At 45.7% G+C, this 19,082-nt stretch overlaps 1 protein-coding gene across 7 annotated transcripts in view; it reads right to left on the minus strand.

Moving 5' to 3' along the window:
• Rgs6 (regulator of G protein signaling 6) overlaps positions 1-19,082 on the minus strand; it is a 533,969-nt gene that overhangs the window by 74,992 nt on the left and 439,895 nt on the right. For all 7 annotated transcript variants that reach the window (XM_048449096.3, XM_085697415.2, XM_085697420.2 and 4 more), the window contains 6 exons: positions 18,081-18,145; positions 14,405-14,481; positions 11,558-11,639; positions 9,740-9,814; positions 7,362-7,460; positions 6,362-6,423 (listed from right to left, as the gene is read on the minus strand). In XM_048449096.3, coding sequence (XP_048305053.1) covers positions 6,362-6,423; positions 7,362-7,460; positions 9,740-9,814; positions 11,558-11,639; positions 14,405-14,481; positions 18,081-18,145 — 460 coding nt within the window. The remainder of the gene's footprint in view (positions 1-6,361; positions 6,424-7,361; positions 7,461-9,739; positions 9,815-11,557; positions 11,640-14,404; positions 14,482-18,080; positions 18,146-19,082) is intronic.

Consider the following 19,082-nt stretch of genomic DNA (forward strand, 5'->3'; position numbering starts at 1 on the left):
AGTTCACGGACTTCTATCACCCGAGCAGATTTTTTAATAGAGCCTTAGGGCATCCCGTTTCTTGCTGTCTTATTGCATTTCATTAATTACATTTCATGATCACCGAGGGTCAGGAGGCAGTGGAGGAACCAGCATCCAATTTTAGGTAGCAGCAGTAATCTCAGAGAAGGGCAAGCAAGATGATGTTTTTTTTTTTTTTAAATCAATTTAGCAGTCAGCTGTGACACACAAAGAACTCCCAGCAACGGAGTAAGGGTGTGCAGAGTATAGCAACAGCAGACAGAAAATGAAACAACTTGATCTGTCTGTGTGTAGGTGCTGTGTCGGGACCAGAGGCCGCACCTCCGGGTACTGTGGCGTCCCCACAGCGTTGCAGGCTTGGGGAGAAGTCTCTGGCAGGAAAGCACAGAGATGCTGGGCGATTGGAAATAGAGATGTATAGAGTTCTGTGTTCTCCAAGCCACTGCTAGTGCTGGAAGGCTTGGCAGGGTGGTTTAAAATAAAGATGTGCTTGGGACTCTTCGCAAAGAGGAGGAAGGCCTCATTTCTTTGGCAACTTAATCTATCTGGAGAAGTGACTGCAGAGTCTTTTACAGTTCGAATCTTAAACTGTTCTCCAGAGCTGTGTATGAAAGACTTTGTCAGCAGCCTTTTGGGGGATGGTAGAACCTTTGAATGGTAGGGCCTGGTGGAAGCAACCAAGATCGCTGGGATTGTGCCCTTGAAGGAGATATTGAACTTCTGTTATTCCCCTCCCTTCCTCTCCTCTCTTCTTCTCTCCCCTCCTCTCCCCTTCCCTTCTCTTCTCTTTTCTTTTCTCCTCTCCTCCCCCTCCCCTCCTCTTCTTCCCTCCCTTCTCCTCTTCCTTCTCCCTTCTTTCCTCTCTCTCACCCATGTACAGCTACCATCTTTGTTCCTCTATGTCTTTCCTACTTGGCAGTCTGTCTTGGCATAGGCCCAAAGTTGATGGGGCCAAATGAACATGAATTGAAAGCTCTGAGCTATGATCTCATACACGATTTCCTCCTTCTAAGCTGATTCATCTTGGTGTTTTGTCCCAATAACAGGCAGGCGACTGACACAGGGGTCTCTTCAGAGTCTGCACCGGATACACACTTCTTGCCTCAAAGTTCATTGTCATTAAGAAAAACATGGCTCATGGGAAAGAGCTTTTTAATGCTGGCTTAGAATCAGGGCTATTGTGATTTGACTTTCTGGTGGTAGTAGATTAAGTTTAAAAATGGACTGTGGTCTGCTAGCCTTTTAGTCTGGTCTAGGCTTGAGACTCAGTTTTCCTATGCTTCTGCTTTTCCTTGCACTCTTGTTTCCGAGTGAGTGATGCCAAAAGAGCCCGTTTGAGTGTGAGAGTCCATGTAAAAGACAGGACAGCTGTCCTTGTAGAGGCATCCTGCGTAGTCGGAAGCCACGTACATAAGACACAACCAGGATCAGCAGCTGCAAGCAGACAAGTGGCTTAGCCCATTCAACCAGTCCTCAGAAGACACGTGAGAAAGAGCAAATGCCCATGGAAGAATGCCCTCTTATATACAGCTTTGCTTCCAGCAACTCCAGTTACCCGTGACAAGCCACAGTCTGGAAATATTCAATAGAAAATTCCAAGAGCAAATAATTCATCGGTTTTAAAATTACATACTGACCAGAGCAGTGTGATAAAATCTCCACCCAAGACGTGAATTTTGCCCAGCATTTCCATGCTATCTGTGCTACCTTCCCATTGGTCACTTGACTGCGGTGTGCGTTACTGGACTCGCTGCTGTGGGGTTGCAGGGCTGGTGTCCAGCTGGCCCTTGTTTTACTGAATACTGCCTCAAGTTGCACCCAGTGGTGATGCAGGTAATGCAGACCAAAGAAAAGCTGCAAAACACCTCCTTTGCATGAATGTATGAAAGCCACAAAAGAGGTTGCATCTACATTGCTGTTATACATCACCATGGTTGTCTTCTTTTATTAGTACTTATTATTGACCTCCGAGGTGTGTAGGCATAGGAGGAAATACATAGCGTACGCAGCATTTGGTAGTATTTGACCACCCCTGGGGAAGTCCCTATCCCTGCGGGTGGAGGGAAGCTACTGTGGTTTTAAGCCTCTGAGTTTAGAGATTTTTGTCAGTCACATATGACTGATATGCCTTGTCTCACAGCTTGGAGGGGGATCAGGCATGTTCAGAGGAGATTAGTCCTAGAAACAACCGTATTGATGGGAACAAGGAAGTAAACCATTGGGCAGTGGTGGCACACAGCTTTAACCCAGCACTTGGGAGGCAGAGGCAGGTAAATCTAGATCAGTTTAAGGCCAGCTTGGTCTAAAGAGTGAGTTCCAAGACAGCCAGGGATACACAGAGAAACTCTGTCTCAAATAACCCAAAAGAACAACAAACAAAAACAAACAAACAACCCCCCCCCCAAAAAAAGACCCACGTAAAAGTTTGAACCAGGGACTCAAAGAACACAGTACTTTAGGGTCATTTTGTAGGAAACTAAGATCAGGGAATTAATCTACAGGAATTTAAAAGCAAAATGCAAAAACAATGGCTTGAGTTATCCAGAAAAATGAACTGAAAGGCAGGGTTCTTTCTTTAGGAAGGCAAGTTTGTGAGGAAGTTTGAGGCAAGTTTGTTAAGGAAGATTATCACTTAGAACAGGATAAAAACTGTACTGTTGAGTGGTATTTATCTAGAAAGTTAATTTTGTAGACAGGGATTGTTATTTGTGGATTGAGAATACAGTTACACATTTAAAGAAGAGCGGGAAGCCACCTAGGAAACACCCATGCTGACGTGTCAGGGACATTTAAACACTGCTGGGGACAATGGACAAAATGTTTGAAACTGAAATGAACTGGGAAAATCTACAGAGCCAGTCCCCTCGTTCAAGACCCCTCCCTCTGGGAAGACAAGAGGCTGGAGTGTATGCAAGGGAGATAGGGAAAACCACACAGGCTGTCACTTCAGCGCTGGCCACGGGCAGCCTGCAGGGCTGTCTGAACGAGAGTCAGAGCAAGGAGTGAGAGGCAAACACATAACTGTCACCTTCAAGGCCAGCCCGTCTCCTCCTCAGAGCACACACAGCCAGTTCATCACATCTCACGTTCCTGAATTTTGCTCCATCAAAAGTGTGGTTAATTACCACTCTGGAAAATTGCTAGTCCTTCCTGTTCACTGTGAAGAGGCCTGAGCGCCAAGGACCGGAGCGAGGCCTTGAGTGCGCACTCACTCGTATCAACCCTGTTGGCTAACCACCACTGCTATCTCCTCTTTTAGAGAAGCAGAAGGGAGAAAGAGAGATGGAGCAACTTGCTTCCTGGAGAACACGGAAACGGCCAAGGCCAGGCCACAAACAGCCTTCGCCGGCTCCAGACACCCCTGACTGTTGTGTCCTTTGCAGTTAGCTGCAGGGTTTAGCCCCGCCCCAATTCTTGTGTTCCAGATCTGGGCCACCTATATAGCCAGGAACAGTTTCTCACCTCTTGGGCAACCAAATGAAAAAAAAAAAAAAGGCAGGGAATTTTGCTCAGGGGGACACGATTCTAATTACCACTTATCACCTGGAGCAGGCCCGGGGAAACCAGATCCAGAATGGGACTGGGTGGCTCGCCCGGGAGAGCTCAGTTTTCACCTCTGGCCAGCTGCCAGTGCCACCTCCTTAGCCCCTCCTGGCAGAATACAGCAGCTGACAGGCCAGGCTCCTGTAGCTTTATCTCCCGCAAGCACCCGGCAGCCCTCCCTCTGCTCTCTCTGGGAGTTTCCTTGTGGCTTTAGTCAAAGGGCCTCATGCAGCATTGAAGGGTTGTCAGTTACTGCTGCCGGAAATAAAATCTAGCCTCTGTTGGGGTTGGACCCCGAGAAGTTTCTATCTGGGGAGTTGTGGTTGGATGGAGCCCTCGTGTGAGCACCTCTCAAGTGTAATTAGACGTACCAGCTGGGGCTCTTCCCAGACAGCCAGTAAACAAACAGTGGGGCCTGCCAGATTCCCTTCCTCTGCTCCACGTCGGGAGGGGGAGACGTATCACCTACCTCATTCTGAGTGGCCTCTCCAGATGACTGGTTCAGGCTTCTCTCCACACCCCAAAGATAAGACAAAGCTGAAACCCAGGGCCCCTCTGAAGCGAGTCAGGCCTGTGTAGCTACAAAGGCATCACTAGAGCCCTTACCCCAGATTAGTTTACTTGAAGCTCAAAGTACAGCTTGCTTGGGTCTCCGCTGGAACCAGAGTTCATACCTAGGACTAGGGTTTAGGGGTTCCTATGGCTTACTCTCCATTCTGCCCTCAGAACCCTCACCTTGGGTGTGTGCACCTGACGAAAGATGCTCTGTGTACAATATCCTCTCTCCCATGAGCCCTTACAAGGCAGACATCGTCAGGCACACAGACACTGTACCATGCCAAGGCTGTGCTTTGGCATTCCTTGCCAGTTATGTCACAGGAAAACTGAGGCCACTTTAGCTGCTTTATTCTTGGCTACTCTTTGGGAGGGGACAAAGGCAACCTCATTGAGAAGGAACAGCGCTTTCGGAGCTGGGTGAGCTGGCTAGAAGTCCCTCATTTTGACAGTGGGGAGGAGAAGTGAGTCTGTAGCCTGCAGCTGGTTAGACCTGGGACTTCGGAATAATTGCTATCGATGTGGTGGGAGCTTCAGCCATTGGTGCCAGCAGAGACATTTGCAGTAGGGGGCATAGGAACGCCAGATTTCTCAGCAGGGTCTGTTTCGCTGTCCCTTTGCACATTTGGCAATGCCCTGAGACATTGCTGGTTGTCACAATGGTGAGGTGGCACTGCTGGCCTCTAGTGGATAGAAGCTAGGAATTCTGTTATATCTTATATTGCACAGGACATTAAAAGTGCAACGAACAGGTGTCTGGGCCAGAATGTTGATAATGAACTCCATTATTAAGAATTCCAACACGGGGCTAGAGAGATGGTTCACCTGTTAAGCACATGCACTACTTTTGGAGAGAACCTTGGCGAGGTTTCTAGCACCCACACTGGGCATCTAACAACCACCCGCACTTCCAGCTCCGGGGATCCAATGCTCTCTTCTGGCTTCTACAGGCAGCAGTACTCACATGCATATCACCCCCCCACACACACACACACTCACAATTGAAAATGTAAAATATCTTTATGAATACAGACTGAACCTGGAGGTGATCCTAGTTCCTCAGGAGACTGAGCCAGGAGGACTCTGGGTTCAAGGCCCGCCTGAACTGCAGAGGAAGTTCATAGACATCCCAGGTAACTTAATGAGATTCTCATCTCAAAACAACAATAAAAGTAAACAGAGGTCTTGGGAATATAAGTTAGTAGTAGATTGCTTGCCCAGGGTCATGAGATTCATTTCCTAACACCAGAACAGCAGCAAATATGCCAAGGGGGAGTATACAGATACACATACAAGACACATACAAGTAGACACATAAGATGCCCTAAGCCCAAACCCACAATGTCCTTGGTGTCCGGAGCATAGCAGTAATTTAGACTTTGGATTTGAGCTGGGGTTTTCTAAGTTCCCACTTGCCATTTATCCAGAAGGAAGATGCAGCTTAACCAGGGGCCAACAGAGAGAGCCTTAGTGGTGGGTCACACAGCCATTACCCCGTATAATCTAAACTTAGACTCGGTTTACCAGATATGCAATAAAGACCAAGGCCTGACTCACACCCTGGATTCCTCCAGAAATTAGACAGTGTTTTAACAGCTGCATATGGACGACCGAGTATTAGGTTGTGGCTGTCTGATTAGATTTATCCCATACAGCATCCCCAGGTGGTCTCTTTACCGAAATGTTCAAAGACAGACTATTTATCTGATAAAACTGAATCTCCCACGTGGTAACAGAGTGGAACCAGCTACCAGGGTGGCGTAGCGCACAGGGCCAGCTGTTTTCTTTACAGCAGATTCATTGCCGTCCAGGGGTGGATGGTAGTGGAAGAGGAACGCTTCTCAAGGATCTGGTCCTCTGTTGGTTATGTGGTCAGTACCTCAAAGGGCACACACAATTTCCTTCCCCTATAAAGTGAATCTAGTCACCATATAGCGGAAAGGGGCGTGGTTCCATCTGAATCCATCAAAGGACTGAAGGCAAAGGTCCAGGGTTTTAAAGGTGTTTTTCCCCGACTGACAAGGTCCTATGGTGGAAGCTTAGCAAGAGAGAGTGTCTTACTCAAGGAAGGCCTGCCTCCTTAGCCACACTCACACAGAGAGAGGCTGGGGTTTTTTACACATCAGACCTCAGGAGTAGTTATACCCCAACTGCTGAAGCTGAGCACACTTGTTAACTGGGACTCCGTAACATTTCTCCTTTATAAACTACACACATGGTAATAACATTGGAGGAAGCGTACCTTTCAGCCACTTTGGACATTTTCAAACAATGTCTGTCAATCTGTGCGTTCAAAAACGTTATCTGGCGGAAAGAGAGAACAAGGGTGCTGAGGCCAAAATAGAACTTCATTCTCCTCCATCCCGCGAACCCAAACCCCTGCTATCGCACCGAGGTCTAAACACCTCCTCAGACAACACTCCTACCCTGTAGCTGGAACTCCGGCAACCCATTCACCCTTTTGGAAATCCCCACCACACTTAACATTCTTCTGTAATTTAGTTTACGTCTAATTGTTACCTGTTCATAACTATCATTTACTTTTCATTTTCCTCCAAAAATTATTCACTCAAAAGATTGTATGTAGTCTCCAAAACTTGACAACAGAATGGTTAGACAATATGTATACTATAAAAATCTGTTTTGTACTAAGCCCCAGTAACAGTTCCTCTGCCTAGTGTCCATGTGTATATCCGCACCTGTGGATTGCTCTAGAAACAACAAAGAGCTACTTTGCATCTGCTTATCAAGGATAGTCATTTAAAGTTACTCCTCTGCCCAGCCCATCAGAGCCAGTAAGGCGTGACAAAGAGGCGGCTCCCAAAGGGAGCACTGTCGTCAGCCCCTCTGTTAATCTGGCTTCTTCATCAGGGCAGAAAGTGATATGCAATGAAATGATGCTGCGATGACTTTGGGATGGGGCTCTCTTTGTTCTTCTGCCTTCTCGTTGAGTCTTAGTAGAGTTCTGGAAGTCTATTATAATGTGAAGTTCTCCAGGATGGGGCATTCACCTCTCCTTCCCTAGCTCCCATAGCAGGCCATGGGAGGCCTTGACCTCAAAAGTCAGCACGCCCCAGCTAACCCTGGGATAGCTCAGTCACACCCCTTTCAATAACTGCTAGAGACGTCTGGCAGAGAATGTCTCAAGCTTTTGTGAAGTGCCACACTCAGGATCATGTCCTCCGACAGCTGGGTTCTGCGATCGGTGGGTCACGCAGGGAGTGTCATGGTCACCCACTCACCTGTTTCCGAACGTCATCCTTTGTAGTTTTCCTGATTGGCTGGCTTGGTATGTGCACTGGACTTTGTGACTGGGACTCTTCTGTTACACCGTACACTGACTAGAAGACGAAGCAAAAAGTACAAATCACACACCCTCAGCATTGTGGGTGACTCAGGAGCCAACCCACGGTCTCGTTCTTTCAACTGTCTCTGTGACATCCAGCCGCATGACTGGCCTCTGCTTGAATTTCTCTCATGGTAGACCTCTTGAGTGAACACATTCTCTTTGGGTTAAAACAGTAGGAAAAACTTTTCATTTCCTTGAGGAAATGGTCTCTCTGTGTAACCCAGAGACCAACTAACTTCAAAGATCAGTTGGGGGCTCCTTGGTAAAGAGGTACATCGCTGAGACCTATCCCAAGTGGACTGAATCAGGATTCTCACGGGTGGGTTTGGGAATCTGTACTTTAAACAAAAGCCCCAGATGATTTGGGGTCAATGATCTCAAGAACAATAGCTGAAAATACATTCAAAAACTCCCCGTGGGCTTCCTGCTGGTCAGCAGATGCCATGCCCATCTGGTACAAGGTTGAGATGGCAGGCAGGCAGGCAGGCATCCGGGCTAGTGCTCCTTCTAAATTAAGCAGCTTTCTGGCCTCAGTTTGTACACAAGTCCACAGCTATGACTGCTTTTCAAGTTGTTCGTGGTGTTACAATCAGGGAAAGAAACAACCCTTAAGGGCTTGCACCTATACAATCACAAAGGTACTGATTGCACACAGATAGCTTCATAAAATTCTGGGATACTAGAACTGGGGGTCTGTTGTCAGAGGCTGCTTGCTGGTTTGTTTTCCAGCCATCCAGACCCAATACAATCACACAGAAACTGTATTAATTGCAATACTGTTTGGCTAATAGCTTAAGTGCATTGCTTGCTAGCTCTTATATCTTAAATTAACACATTTCTATCATTTTATATTTTACCACAAGGCTCGTGGTTTACCAGTACCAGCATGCAGGTGTCTTCCTCCTCCAGCAGCTACGTGGCATTTCTCTCTGACTCTTCCTACTCTATCCTCCTCTATCTGCTTGGAGTTCCTGTCTTGCCCTATTCCGTGCTACAATAGGCCCAAAGCAGCTTTTTTATTAACCAATGTTATTCACAGCATACAGAAGGGAATCTTACCTTAATGACTAACTAAGGACACTTAAGACTAGAGGCTTAAAATACAGCACAGTGGGCATTGTTACTTACTCAGTGAGCAAATTGCATAAATAAACTCAATAAGTATATGACTGGGGTTTTAGTCTCTCTGTGTCTCTGTGTCTGTCTGTCTGTTTCTGTCTCTGTCTCTCTCTCTCTTTCTCTCTCTCTCTCTCTCTCTCTCTCTCTCTCTCTCTCTCTCTCACACACACACACACACACATATTAATCCTTGCCTAAATATCTGAAATCCTCCCAAATCCCAAATACCACAAGAGGAAAATTGTACACCTCATCTTGTGGAATAGGTCCTGATCAAAACACAGGCCACTGGGGATATTATGTAACATTACCTTTGGGCTACGTGCACAAGTAGCTATGAAACAAGTGAGTTTTGTACTCAGACTTGGTATATGCAAGTATTCCAAACACTGCAATGCTTCTGATCCAAAGTGCTCTGGATTCATACTTGTCATTATGTGAATTGGGGACATTTGGGGATCTACCTCTAACCTTCGGAAATTAGAGATGGAGCACAGCCATGGTCTCTTGGAGCATGGTCTTTGGACAGTTTGGATGTATTGATGGACATAGTCTGGGTATGGTCTCCATGGGAACGCCGTGGCCACTACCCGTTTTAGTCTAGTGAAATCCAAGGAATCCTGGGTTTTGTCAAAGTAGGGCAAGATGGTGATGTGGGTTTGGATAATTTAGCTCTATTTAAACTCTCCCATTTGTTTCTAGAGACTAAGCCCTTTGTACCTGCAGGCTCTTCCATGTTTTATTCCAGTGGTTTCTTTTCTTCACTGCACCCTCCCCAGAGCCAGCAGCTATTTATTCTTCATCTCAGGGGACCCTGCTGATATAAAACCTCTGGAAAGCCCCACTCTGTCTTAGCTGCTCCTCCAGGGGCTCCTGAACTTTTCCATTTTTCCTAATACAGCAAATAGTCCCACTTTCTGTGTCCTGGATTCATGACTGTAAGGTCCCCAAGATCTGGAACTGAACCCCAGCAATTTGCACAATGCCTAGAATACACCAGCCACCCAACACATATTTCTAGAATTTATGAATACAATGATTTCAAAAGATAAAGTGTTGGAGAATTACATGCAGAAAAACCACTACATGAAGAACACCAGAAGCAGAGGGTTATCCCCATCAGGAATCTGTAATTCAACTAAACCAGCGAACCTTTTTAACCTTTTGAGGATTCTTCAAACGTCGACATTTTCTGATATCCATTTCCGTTGTGTTCACACAGCCTGGCTGAGATGAAGAAAATAATATAAATTACTAAGTGAAAATTATGCTTCTGATTGAATCCAAGTAATAGCATCAAAACTAATCCTGGCCTTTGCAGATAATGCATAATCTTTTTATCTTATAATGTATGTTCCTGTGTGGAGTTCTCACTGGAAATATAAAATATGATCTTATACTCAGGATACCTTGTGGAGCATCTAGTATGCATTCCTACCATCAGACCTATATTTCAAGTGACCACAGCGCTTTGGGCATAGTGGCACGAGGTGGGACCTTTAGCAGGTCCCACGGTGGGTAAAAGACAACCACGCCATGCAGACAGAGCTTGAGTGCAGAGTGTATTGAGAGAAGGGTAAAGGGGAGGGGAGGGAGAGAGAGGAGGGGAGAAAGAAGAGGGAAGGAGAGAAAAAGGAAGGAAGGGAAGAGGGAGAGACAGAGGTAGAGACCCGCTTGCCTCTTCAGAGAAACAGCAGGAAGAGAGCGTGAGTAGGCGGGGCTTGTCTCTTAGAGGGACCTTCGCGCCTGTGTACAGTTAGGGTACTGCTTGCCATATGTGGAGGGGTGAGGCACTGTGCTAGGTTCCCAAGGTGTGCCTAGATGCTAACACATAACCTTTGTTATGTTACATTTCTAACCATCTGAAAAAAATTCCTATGTCAGGAAGTTGTTGTTGTTGTTGTTGTTTTTAATTGTTGCTTTTAATCAGCTTTTAGGAAGGTTGGACTAATTTGTTCATTTCCAATTCCATTTCCTAGGGGCAATCAAGATTTGCTTTAATAATGTGAAATCAGAGACACAGTCAAGCTTCATTGTGTACTGATTTGTGAATTCATCTACTTGCTGAATTTTCTTTGTAACATGCAAATCAATGTTCTCAGAGCATAATGACCATTTGCAGACATGTGCAGAAGAACAATAATTTTGAATCACCTGACATAACTCTGCCCAGTCGAGGCTGAGCAGGGTGAGGCTCTGCCTTCCTAGTCCATGCTGTAGAGCAGCCTTTACAGGGTTTATTTGCTGCCAGGCTTTCCACATTTTTGTGTTTGTCTTGGAGACTTTTCTACTTTAGGTAGCCTTCAAGCAGGGTGTCAAAGAATTGGTAGTGTCCTAAGGATGAACAGGTTCCAACGTACCACAGGAGAAAACAGAATGGCTGTGATGTGACCCAAATCACAGTTCTGTCCGTTGTGGGTTCAACACAGTGAATCAATATTTTATATTAAATATGGTGTCTTCACACAGGAACACATGTGAAACAAGGCTACATACTGATCAAAATATATGACCAGTTTCTGGAGAGAAGCTAGCTCACCCAGGAGCAATACTTCAATATTCACTAATTCATAGTTTTCAAAGACTGTATAGAACATGACTACTGTAGATGATAAGACTTAACGGTATGTGATAAAAATTTCTTAAGATTTGGGGCTTAATGACGACAGAAGCAAACACTGCTCATTTGGAGGAATGGAGGCTTCGGGACTCCAAAATTTCTCTCTTGGTATCCCCATTGCTTCCCCATTTCCAGCCCTACATTTTTCCCAGTGCATAGTTTTTAAAAGATGGAACTGACATCCTCCCCTAGGAGACCTATGGGGGGGATATGAATGAATGGAAAAAGTGATTTCACATAGCTTAGTAGAGATCACAAGAAAGAGTCACTTGGTTGGTCACTAAAGACAGTCATGAAGAATGAAGTGGTGGGGGGGATCCAGGGCAGAGAACCAAGCAGGACTTCCTCACCACTGGCCTGTGGACATCCCAAAAGGCCCGTTCTTGACTATCCAAGATTTTCCTCTCTGTCTTATCCTTTTTCCGGTCAATCCTGAAAGAGTAAAGAGAGGACATGAAAAAACTTTGTACTGTTTTCTCTTCTGCCACCTCAGCTCTCCTGCTCCTGGGGTTAAGGCTGAACCCAAGATTATTGTTACCTGTGTGGCCCCTCAGAAACTCCACACATGGCAAGAACTTGTTTTAGCCTGGATTACGGGCTATCATTTGTGAGCCATGCCCATGATAGGTAGGCAGGAAGAATGAGCAGAGACAGAGTTGCTCACAAGAGGTATTGAGGTCTGGGTTACTAAGGACTGAATTCTCCATTAGCCTGTCCCTACTCCAGAGCAAACTCTGCCTGTGTGACTTGCTAAGAAGGGACACAGCCACCTGTTTGCCAATGCTCCATCTCAAACATGAAAGTTTAAAAAGCAGTTAAAACATCTGTAAAAACGATCCAATTATGTATTTTAAAAGTCACTTAAGTCTTTTGAGTTTCTAAAGGTAAAGGTAGTGGCCCTTGCCTGTGAGAGCCCCAATGACAGACTAGCCTCAGCTGGGAAAGGCACTAACTGCGGGAGGGAAATTATGGATGGCAACACCAGATTCTGTGTGTTCTGATCAGGAGCCCCCAAAGAGCCCCTCTCCCCCAAAGCATGTATCATTTCACATCATCTAAGTAAAAAGCAACTTGGATTAATTGCCATGTGACTTGTGGTTCGCAGCTCCCTTGGGGAGTCCTTTAGTTTACTGGACTGAAATAAACCCATAACCACCCTGTGATTTTTGTGATAATTGCTGTGTACTTAAATGGCCCACAATTATTATGCAATCACAGGGTTAATCAGAAAAGTTAATTAAGCCATATATGTATGAAGTGACTGTTTCCCCCTCTATTAAAGTGTGATGCTGTCTGAGTCTGGGAGAGCTAATCCATGCTTCTCTTTGCTTTCCAGTGACTTGTGAGCACCCGAACACGGCTCTACCTCAGTCCATCCAGATCTGAGCCCCTCTTCCCACCAGCTCTCCCACCCTCTACTTCCCAGATGGTCTCCTGTGGTCACTTAGAACCTAGCACCTGGTGTCTGCCTTCCCTTGGGGACATCTGGGTACAGTGGATTGGGAAAGAATCAGCAGGTGGCTGGCATCATGGACCGGGGGAAAGGCAGAGGTAACTGAGGGAGGGTAATAGCAACGATGGCATGCAGATTGCTGGGCCAGATGACCTCAGCTCATTTCCAATGGTGACCATTGGCTATCTATCCTTACTCACACAGGCCTCAACTCTGACCCTAGGTGTTGAGTGGGGTCACCCCTGGAGCATGCAAGGACTTCTTGGAAGTTGTATGGTGCCTGTTCTCCTACAAGGCAACAGAGAAAAGGTACCTACATTCTCCAGCTCAACCTCCTTTCCATTTCTCCTCTGTCCTCCTTTGCCTGTTGGCCCTGCTGGCTAAGCTAGACATCATCAGTATGAGAAAAAGGGAGACCCTGGTCATAATAACTCCATGTCCCAGAATTCCAAGGACCTATGTGACAACCCTGTTTATGGGCTAAGGGACCGTCAGTCTCCATGCCTCATATTTCCTTATGGAAGAAGCGGTCTCCACTCTGTTCCCATGAATAAAGATATGGACAAAACCCTTCCAGATATTTTTCTTCCTTCCCTCTGTGCCCCTTGAGGAGGATGAGCTATTTAACCTATTGGAGGAAACAAGAAAGTTCACACTGGTTCTTCCAGGTGAGCCTGAGCTCAGGATACCTGTTCTCTGAGGGAGTCAGCTCTGTTCTAGCAGAGGGATTGTGTAGATACCCACCTCAGCCCAGGAGGGACATAGATACCAAGGCATGCCTCACAGTGTAGATTCAGCCACTGAACCAGAAGTATAAATTATATGCCTTATTCTCCCAATAGTGTTTTGTTTTGTTTTTCTAAATGGGGTTTCTCTGTAGCTTTGGTGCCTGTCCTGGAACTCACTCTGTAGACCAGGCTGGCCTTGATCTCACAGAGATTCACCTGCCTCTGCCTCCCGAGTGCTGGGATTAAAGGCCTGTGCCGCCACCACCGCCCGGTCTTTTCCATTAGTTTTAAGTTTCATTCCTGTATGAGAGATGATGAGAGTGACCTTATCCCTTTTCTGGTATAAATGCAAGAAAGAGATATCCTACAGGTTTCTGAGTTCAAGAACTTGGTCCTAACTATTGGCGGTGTTTGGGGAGAGTGGGAAATCAATAGGAGGTGAGGTCTGAGTGGTGGGTGTGGGTCACATGGGGGCAGGCCTTGGAGATATAGCCCATGCTCCACCAGCTTCCTACTAATCCACGATGCAAGTAGCCACCGCCACACACTTCCACCACTATGAACTCTATCACAGCTTCCACTATGATGTAGTGCACCCATCTCCCAAACTGTGCACCCCAATAAACCTTTCATTAAGTTCCTTCTGCCGCAGTGTTGAGAACAGGAACTAAGGCATCCTCAAGTTTCAAAATGTTAGCCTGTGGAGTCAAGGGCTCTAGACCTACAGTGAACCCGGCCTGGTGTTTCCCAGGCTCTCAGCACAGACATCTTACAGAAGTCTCTTGGGCAAACAGGTACATCTTTCAGCTCTGCGTTTGAGAGGATTTTCTTTGTCTTGTCCTAGCAAGACCTCAGTTCCAGACATGAAGCCTGTTCATCAGGATTTTCTATCATTTATTCGAACTCTCCTGGGGGATGAGAGAGACTAACCCAGGCGGAAACCTCACTTTGGCCACCACACCCCAGACCCTAGAGAGTTCCTTTCTCTCCCAGAAGTCTCTGCTGCATCCACGTACTTCACTTGTGCTTCTGCTTGCATAAAGATGAATTCCCACTTCCTCGCAAAGGCCCTCTGGAGTCTCGCTAAGTTTTCCTGGTGAGAAACAAAAATCAATAAGAACGTATTAATCTTCATAAGCTAATATACCGATGTCCATGCTTATCACAAGACAGCCATCCTTTTTGGTTTCCTCCCATCAAAATAGCAGGGTTTCATACTGAAGCCATTGAACATGACCCCAATTTGACTTTGCACCAGCGCCTGCTGAACTGTTCAACTCGTAATGTTCATTGATAAGTATATTAAAGTATGAAGTCTTTGGCTCATCCTGCTTCATCTCTTCGTGGATGTTCTTTTGAGAACACAAGTCACATAGTGTCTGGTATAGAGGTTGCTAGAAATATAGCCCGGTGGCTGTTGGGAAAACAGTGTCAGAGCTATCCCATAGAGAAGCTCAGGATGAAACTCTTGAGTGTAGAGTGTAGCTGGGGGGTCGCAGGAAAGGGGGAACCTAGAATGTTTTGCATGGGTACTTTCTAAGGCCGGGATTCAGAAAGGCACCAAAGAGTGACTGTGATATTCATGGAAAGAAAAAAAAATCAGAAACAGAAAAAGAAAGGAAGGAAGCAAGGGAGGGCGGGAGGGAGGGAGGAAATCCTCCATCCAGGATTATCTTTAGAGGAAAGGGGAGAGACATTTTTCTCTCAGCCTGCAGACTTTTCTACTGGAGCCTTAGGACAATGCGAAGAGGTTTGACAGGACCTCTAATGATCCCCCTAATTCTGATTAATGCAAGACTGGAGCCCATATGATGGTATGTATTTCTGTAGAGCTCATGCCAGCACTAATTGATTAGCCTCATTAGTAAGTTATTAATATAAAAGGAGTTCTGGCTAAGGAGCATGCAAATTCGCACCTATTTACAAGGCTCGGGGTGTAACTACTTTGAGAAGAAATATCCCTTTGATGCTTGCACTAGGAAGTCCAGCAGGTGATGCCTAAATGCCAATCACTTGGGGGAAGCAGTGAACTACAACTCTGTTGTGCTGTGGAGTACTGCGCAGGTATCAAACTGGCAATCTAGTTAGTATTACTAACATTAGAATGATACCTAGGTGTTAAGTCTGTGATTGTAAGAAGTTGTAGGAACAGTCAAGGAACCATATATATAGAAAAGACTTAGTAAGAGATCATGAGTCAATTTCTCTCCTTTTTTGCTGTTTGAATTTTTGTTTCCTACAGAGAATATATGTAGCCAGGAAATTTCAACCAAATTAGTATGCTTTGGGAACAAAATGCATTTTTAGTTCCTAAGAATTTTTAGGCAGAAGTTCATCCTGGAAAAAAAAAAACCTTTATGCTGTATACTTTACAAATATCAAAACAGACCACTGTGGGGCAAGCGAACAGAAAATTGAATAAAACGCACTAGAAGTGATACGTCATTTCTGGGTAGTGTATTTACTAAGACAAGGAAACCTGGGCAAGGGCAGTGGAAGATCTGGGACCCTTACTGACATGCTAGGAAAGTCGAGTGGTCATAGCGAAGCTGTTTGCCTTGAGTTTGCAGCAAGTAAAACAGCCAATGTGGGAATGAGAGCTGATAGGACATCAGGACACACAGGTAGGATCCAGCTCCCAGGATGCTAAGAGCCACAGATACACCGCTGCAGGTTTGGATGGGCCAACTCATGATGGGATAATGCAAACATTAACCAGATTCTGTAGGCAATCTCCCTACATCCGTCCCTACTCTGCCTCCCAAACACAAGTCTGTGATACCAACAGGCTCAAAGAGGGCAACATGCCATGACCAAGTTGGGCTCTCATTGGCTACACATTTGCCTTTGGGTGGTGGAGAGGGGGAGCCATGGTCTAGTTGGCTTGTTAGATTTGGGCATCAGGACTCAGGAGAGGCAAAGGCTGGTGGAGAAGAGCCTTAGTGTGCTTCTTTTGGAAGACTGGGCAGACAGGGACCATGGGGGGGAGGGTGGTAGGGCTGAAGAAGCTGTTGATTCTTCAATGTCAAGGAGCGGTTCCCCACTATCCTTAGCATTACCTCTTGTCCCCTAGCTGTCACTCTTCAGTAAGTTCAGTTCAGTAACACTGTACCACACACAGTGTGTGGGGGCGGAGGCAAGGAAGGTACATGAACACATAACTGATTTCCCTGGTTCTCTGTGCTGTCTATGAATCACGGTGTGGGGGAAAGGTTCTGAAACATGAAGTTAAACATATATTCACAAGGATATGTGAGTCTTTGCATCTTCAGTTTTTCCATTTCCAGACTCTGCCAAGTGGGTGGGGCTAGACCAGAATGGGAAAGTGGGATGTAAGGAAATGCATCATATGGACAAAGACAGAGGAAGGTAAGTGGACAGAGAAGGAGACCTCCCTTGTGATGGGTGCCTTCTCTTATTTTCTGGATGGGATTTTGTTCTTGGATTCTGTCTTCTCTACAGAGGGAGAGGGATATAAAGGTGAAATTTAAAATTTTGATTTTAAACTTGTTGCACAGAAAATATAACAGTTTACCTTCCAAAAAAAATTCTCAACACACACACACACACACACACACACACACACACACACACACACACACACATTTATATACCAGAATCAGGATTCAGGATAGTTTCATTACCTCTCCAAGTCCACTGGGACATCTCTTTATGATCATACCCAACCCATCTATAACCACAGATATTGATTTGTTTTCCCTCGTGATATATGTGCCGTCTTTGCGAGAGAATCAAACAATGGAATGGCTGGCTTAAGACTGGATTCTTTCACTTAACACTGTCTTCAATGTAGTTGTGTTTAACAAGAACCAATTCCTTTCTACTGCAGAATACTATTCCATTGTATGGATGTGCCTTGTTAGTTTAGGTACTACCTAGGCACATTGTATGATATACCTAGTAAGCTAGGTACATTTGTCTATTTAGATGTATTTGGATTGCTTTCAACTAGGGGTACTACATATAAAGCTAATATGGATAGTAACATGATCATTTTGATGTGAAATAGTTTCCGATTTCGCTACTTGATTGCATGTGATAAGTGTTTGTTCAGTTTTATGAGAAACTGCCAAAACATGGACTGTTTTCCCATCCTCCCAGGAATAGAAAAGAAAGTGTCCCACATGTTCACTGTCACTTGGTGTCAGCTATGCCTTTCACCTTAGCCATCTAATAGGTGTAATGACCCCTCGCCATGGGATCAATACATCCATTCAAATGGCTAAGTGTGTCGAGCATCTTTTCATGTGTTTATTTGTCCTCTTTTGTTCACTTTGGTGAAATATCTGCACAAGTCCTGTGCCCATCTTTATGGTGAGTTACTTATTTATCTACATTAATGTATATATGAGATAGGGTCTCACTACATAGCCCAGGCTGATCTCAAACTCACAACACTGTCTTAGCTTCCTGGGTGCTGGAATTACAGGGGTGTTCCACCAGGACCCACTTGAATTGCTGATTTTTAAGCTGTTGAAGTTTGAGGGTTATTTACATAAGGATGCACTTATGTCATGGCAAGAGGAGCAGATAACAAAGGAGAAGCAGGAGAGAACTCTCTTTCCCACTGCCTGGAAGGCAGTGCAAGGGAAAGAAAGGAAAAACTCAGGCTTCGCCAAAGCTGCAGAACAGACACTCCTCCCGCCCCGGCCTGGGAGTCACCGTACTCACTGCTTCGTAGTCTGCCAGCTCCAGCCTTGCTTTATTCTGCATTGTCCTTTTACAGAGGTAGATGGCTGAGGAAGAAGAGAAACAACAGCCATATAAAGCCAGTAGTGCCACAGAATGGACCCAGCATGTGCCTGCCCAGCCAGTCACCCACTGTGCCGGTTAGTTATATGTCAATTTGACATAAATTAAAGGGGAGGAGGGAACCTCAATTAAGAAAATGCCTCCGTAAGAGTGGGCTGTACACAGCCTGTAGGACATTTTCTTAATTAGTGATGGATGGGGGAGAGCCCAGCCCATTGCGGGTGGTGCTATCCCCAGGTTGATGATCCTGGGCTCTATAAAAAAGCAGGCTGTGTAAGCCATGAGGGGTAAGCCAGTAAGCAGCATCCCTCCGTTGGCCCTGCATCAGTGACTGCCTCCAGGTTCCGGCCCTGAGTTCCTGTGCTGACTTCCTTTGAAGATGAACAGTAATGTGGAGCTGTGAGGCAAATAAACCCTTTCTTCCCTAGTTTGCTTTTGGTCGTGGTGTTTATCACAGCACTAATAGCCCTGACTAAGACATCACCCACCTTGACCATGCCAGTGAGCAGCTGTCCAAAAGGAGCAGCTTTTCAAAGTGGGTGTCATTGTGTCTGACACCTCTCTTCTTCCCTCTGCTATGCACTGAACACCCTCTGGCCAGTGTGACCTTTCACAGGCATGACCATGACCTGAGTTGCATCCTCTGTGAAGATGGAAGAAAGATTGTCTCTAGGGTTGCAAATATGGCCTTTTATAATCCCATCTTGTCTTGTCAAATCTCTTCTTCTCTCTCCCACAAACTTTACGAGGCGACTACTCTTAACTCCACACACAGAGGCCAGAGGTTAACCTTTAGTGTTTTTCCTTAGATATATCAATCTTGTGTTTCGAAACAGGGTCTCCTACTGGGACTTGGGGCTTGCTAGTGAGTGCCAGGAGTCTCTCGTCTATGCCTCCCCAGCATGGGGCTTACAAGTGTGC

This window comes from Myodes glareolus, chromosome 11, assembly GCF_982192425.1.
Source record: "Myodes glareolus chromosome 11, mMyoGla1.1, whole genome shotgun sequence".
NCBI classification, from domain to species: Eukaryota; Metazoa; Chordata; class Mammalia; order Rodentia; family Cricetidae; genus Myodes; species Myodes glareolus.